The sequence below is a fragment of the Egretta garzetta genome, unplaced genomic scaffold (genome assembly GCF_000687185.1).
Source record: "Egretta garzetta isolate BGI_Z169 unplaced genomic scaffold, ASM68718v1 scaffold60, whole genome shotgun sequence".
Taxonomy (NCBI): domain Eukaryota; kingdom Metazoa; phylum Chordata; class Aves; order Pelecaniformes; family Ardeidae; genus Egretta; species Egretta garzetta.
The window spans coordinates 2,025,669-2,027,600 of NW_009258269.1; the positions used below are offsets into that span (position 1 = coordinate 2,025,669).

Sequence of the window (1,932 nt, forward strand, 5' to 3'; positions counted from 1 at the left end):
AGCCTCCAGCTTTGTGAGTAAAGTGCCCCCATTACCTGTGAGGTCCCTTTTCATTACTTGGGGACTGCTGATGAGTAGACCAAACATTGCCTAGCTTCTTACTGCTCTGGCAAAATAGTGTGGCTTTTGAATAGGTGTTGGTTTGTTTTTTTATTTTCTAACCAAGACTACAGGTAATATCTGTATATTGTCATAACAAACAATTTTTTTTAAACTGTCACAAGTTGAACTAAAACTGACATTTCCAGAGACAGTGTAACCTCAACTTACACCAAATGGATGTGTTCTGTGTTTAATAGCCTCCATTTTAATTTATTTTTAAAATGCATTCCAACAGCATTATTAATAAAAATATGTATTCATCTAGTTCTTTTCTTCTAGAAATGACTGCTGTTACTGCAGGCAACGTTAACTTCAAATGGGACCCCAAAAGCTTGGAGATAAGAACACTGGCGGTTGAAAGACTACTTGAGCCTCTTGTTACGCAGGTAGGAGGAAAAAAGGGGGCAAAAAAACCCTTCATAAGGATGATTACCTGTTTCGATGTATTATTTAAATTAAGGAACTTTCAAAACATAAATTCCAGACATAAAACCAGTACAAAACTAAAGATGGAAAAAAGCCTATAAGTAATTTCTTTGTTCAGTTTTAAGAGTTACTTGGCACGAACCTAGAAGCCTGTGCTGCCTCAGCACCTGGTTAGACACGGGGTTTCAATTAGAAGTGCAGAAATGCATGTTAGTAACTCATGTTCCAAATGGAAAAGTGTGGATTTTGTGATGTCTCTCTGTGTTTGAAAGGGAACGGATCCAGATCCTGAGCCTAACAGAGTACCTGGTGGTCATCTGGCTGCTGGTGACCATCTCCTGTGCAGGGTTTCAGTCTAAAACATAAAACTTGGAAATACTTGTTGATTGTGGGAGGATTGTGAGAGTTCAGTTTGGGTGGTTTTAGGGAAACAGTGAGCTCTGGGAAGTCCTTTGCTCTGATCTAGTCCACTGGCTGTAGTACTGGTTTGGACTGAAAAGACACTTTGTTGCCAGACTTCTGTATATAATGGCATCAGCCTCGTTTGGGGTCTTTTATGCCTGGAGAGCTATCCCAAACTAATTATCCCCAACTTAGTTTCTTTTTATGTGGTGCCAATCTGGCCTGTTACTGAGATTGCACTTTATCAAAGGTACAAGTAGATCTCAGTTCTTAAAACCAAATGTTCGGGTCTGCTGCTGACAAGAAAAATCTCTTAAGCACTTTAGCTCAATTTATAATGCTCATCTAAGGAATCAAGAAGTATGGTAATGTTTAAGGAGATGTGAAAAACACTTGTTCATGAGTTTAACCTTTGGAACTGGCAATAGTGCAGGTATTAGTGAGACACTGTCTATCAAATTGGTAAACTTCTACTTTGTTTAATGTTTGGTTTTTTGTTGGTTTTTTTTTTTTGTTTTTTTTTTCCTGTCTATCTATGCCTTTAGGTAACAACACTGGTTAACACTAGCAACAAGGGCCCCTCTAATAAAAAGCGGGGGCGTTCTAAAAAGGCCCATGTTTTGGCTGCTTCAGTTGAACAAGCAACAGAGAATTTCCTGGAGAAAGGAGACAAAATTGCGAAAGAGAGCCAGTTCCTTAAAGAGGAGCTGGTAGCGGCTGTGGAAGATGTTCGTAAGCAAGGTAAGAACCATGTAACTGATAAGTGGTAAAGCTGGTTTTTCAGAGTAAGTAAAACTGTTCCTGTTTCCCTTTTGCTGTGATTTGTAATGACTCTGCGCCTCTCCACTTGTGTAGATTCTCAGCTTGTCTTGCTGGCTTCCTTGAGGAATAATATGAACCGGGCAGATGTGGAAATTGGATGTCCTGAGGAGAGGTTGGAAGAGAGGCAGAATGGCTGATTCTTTGAAGAACATTTAAAACTCAGTTTAGGCTCAGAAGTAA

General features: G+C 39.5%; 1 protein-coding gene across 1 annotated transcript in view; it reads left to right on the forward strand.

Annotated features, from left to right (window-relative positions):
* Nucleotides 1-383: 383 nt before the first annotated feature.
* CTNNA1 (catenin alpha 1) overlaps nt 384-1,932 on the forward strand; it is a 102,162-nt gene continuing 100,613 nt past the window's right edge. The window contains exons 1-2 of the mRNA XM_009633786.2: nt 384-488; nt 1,476-1,671. Of these exons, the coding sequence (XP_009632081.1) occupies nt 384-488; nt 1,476-1,671 (301 nt within the window). The remainder of the gene's footprint in view (nt 489-1,475; nt 1,672-1,932) is intronic.